Below are 2,075 nucleotides of genomic sequence, written 5' to 3' on the forward strand. Positions count from 1 at the left end.
GGTTGCAAGTGGCGTGGCTTAGATTTCATGTGGCAAGTGGCGTGTCTTAGATTTCATTCAACTCAATCACCAATAATAAAAATAGAAAAAAAAAATAAATAAATAAATAAATCTCATTATTAACCCAATGAGCAACAATTCAATTACCAAAATCCCAATTTGTGTTCCAAAGTACATAAAATTAAACGTCATAAAAATCAAGTGAAGGTTACAGTTAAAAGAAGAGATGATGCAAAAAAATGTGATTTAAAGGCTTACAGGCAGGCAGGCAGGCTGGTTTAGTCAATCAAGTTTTAGAATTTATAGTGAAGTCAATGCACGTCTAACAGCAGCAGTCAGAAAACCGACAGGTATCACACCCAAAACAAACGCATGTTGTACAACCTTTGCATGTAGTCGACCGCACACAACCTCTATACACTCTATGGCTTCCTCTTTCCTCTTCATCATCACATGTTAATCTAAAACACACAAGGGACACATTCATTAATAATAATAACAACGCGTGTCGGATTACGTATAGCATAACCCTGATAACAATAATAATAATAATAATAATAATAATAATAATAATAATAATAATAATAATAATGTTACGGCATACTTTTCATAAGGCATATCAGAACACTTCCAATCATCATCAACAAGAGCATCATGGTAAGCCCGGCATTCGTCTTTTGTGCGTAGACGAAACCTTCGGTGTTTACTGCATTTTGTGCATCTAACAAACTCGTCTCGATGGCAAGCCCGACAGGCGTTGGCAGTACTCTTGGTTGAGGTCAAAGCTCGGTTGTAATACTTGAGAAGTGCTGTTTTAGATAAAGGAACCTTTTCTCCATCAACAATCACCGAGATGTTATTCTTCCATTTCCTTGCAGTTTCCCTACCTGAATGCTTCTCAAATGCAGCTGGACTCAATTTATCTAAATATAATACAATCACTTAATTAGAACTATACGATTCAATCTCATTTCCTAAACCCTAAAAGTATACATATGTAACATTAGGTCAAAGGCACAATAACACAACACAAACTTGAATGTTCTCTGGAATGTAACAAAATCGTCGATTAATATTATAATTTTGAGATATTATATATGTACCCAAAAGTTGTTTCAAAACATAACATCAAATTGCATATACAACACATTCACACACAAGTAACATAACATGCAAACGAGTGTATAATAGTAATAATAATGAAACACCTTCTTCACAACCAGGGGTACAATCACAGCTGATTTCGAGATCACCATCAGCAAACACCCGAAGCGTACCAACAGCATCACCATAGCAGTAGCTAGTGCACCCGCACGTGACCTCCACGTGCCCATCGGCCCCGACCTTAAACCCACACATCTCCTTAACCTCCTCCTCACTAAACATCGTCAGGCTGCCATCCTCAACAACCGCCGCCGCCATTTCTGTTTTATCGTATCGTACAACAAAACAAAAACATATATAGGAGTATTTGTGTCAAGATTAATTAATTTAAAACAAAATAACCTGATAGAATCCAAATGGGGCGGTATCTTACTACAAATATATTAATTATACAGGATGCAAAAGAGATGGATGGTGTTCAACAAACAGGCATGTTCAAGATCTGGCAGAGTTGCAAAAGGGTTGATAGATAGATAGATAGATAGATAGATAGAAAGCAAAAGGGTTTCGTGAGTGCGGTGGAAATTAATATTACCAGATCTAGGATGTCACACTCACATTTTCCTAAAATTAAAAGAAAAAAAAAACATTATAATATACGCATTAAATAGTGTATGGTGGTCAGTTTTTAGAAATTCGGGATCTGGAAAAATGAAGCGTGATGAGCTGGCTGGGGGTATAAGCGTAAATAAAAGATGGGTTGTGATGTAATACATTCAGGGGTAAAAGTGTAAATAAGTAGGCAGTGCATGACATGACCTATGTAATGTAAAAGACAAACAGATTGTCATATTTCTACTTTGTGGTTCTCCTTTTGAGATTTACTATTTTTCTTTTAATGGACAGCAAAACCTAATGGTAAAAGACAAACAGATATGTTCATTATCACATATAGCATAGCACTATGTAAC

At 36.0% G+C, this 2,075-nt stretch overlaps 1 protein-coding gene across 1 annotated transcript; it reads right to left on the reverse strand.

The window, feature by feature from the left end:
* Positions 1 to 268: 268 nt before the first annotated feature.
* LOC143628009 (protein ULTRAPETALA 1-like) lies at positions 269 to 1,454 on the reverse strand. Its single transcript, XM_077097703.1, has 3 exons — positions 1,209 to 1,454; positions 605 to 923; positions 269 to 461 (listed from the first exon to the last, which is right to left on the reverse strand). Exons 1-3 carry the CDS (start codon positions 1,420 to 1,422, stop codon positions 323 to 325), a joined length of 672 nt encoding a protein of 223 aa, XP_076953818.1. The 5' UTR covers positions 1,423 to 1,454; the 3' UTR covers positions 269 to 322.
* Positions 1,455 to 2,075: the final 621 nt, after the last annotated feature.

This window comes from Bidens hawaiensis, unplaced genomic scaffold, assembly GCF_021521415.1.
Source record: "Bidens hawaiensis isolate Kalapana, Puna unplaced genomic scaffold, B.hawaiensis_p1.1 tig00004773_1, whole genome shotgun sequence".
NCBI lineage: Eukaryota > Viridiplantae > Streptophyta > Magnoliopsida > Asterales > Asteraceae > Bidens > Bidens hawaiensis.

Excerpts from the sequence above, each read along its gene's own strand:
- LOC143628009 (XM_077097703.1), bottom strand. The coding sequence starts at position 1,422 with ATGGCGGCGGCGGTTGTTGAGGATGGCAGCCTGACGATGTTTAGTGAG. Across the intron at positions 924-1,208 it reads TACCCCTGGTTGTGAAGAAG|ATAAATTGAGTCCAGCTGCA; the intron begins GTGTTTCATTAT and ends TATTATATTTAG. Across the intron at positions 462-604 it reads TCTGATATGCCTTATGAAAA|ATTAACATGTGATGATGAAG; the intron begins GTATGCCGTAAC and ends TGTGTGTTTTAG.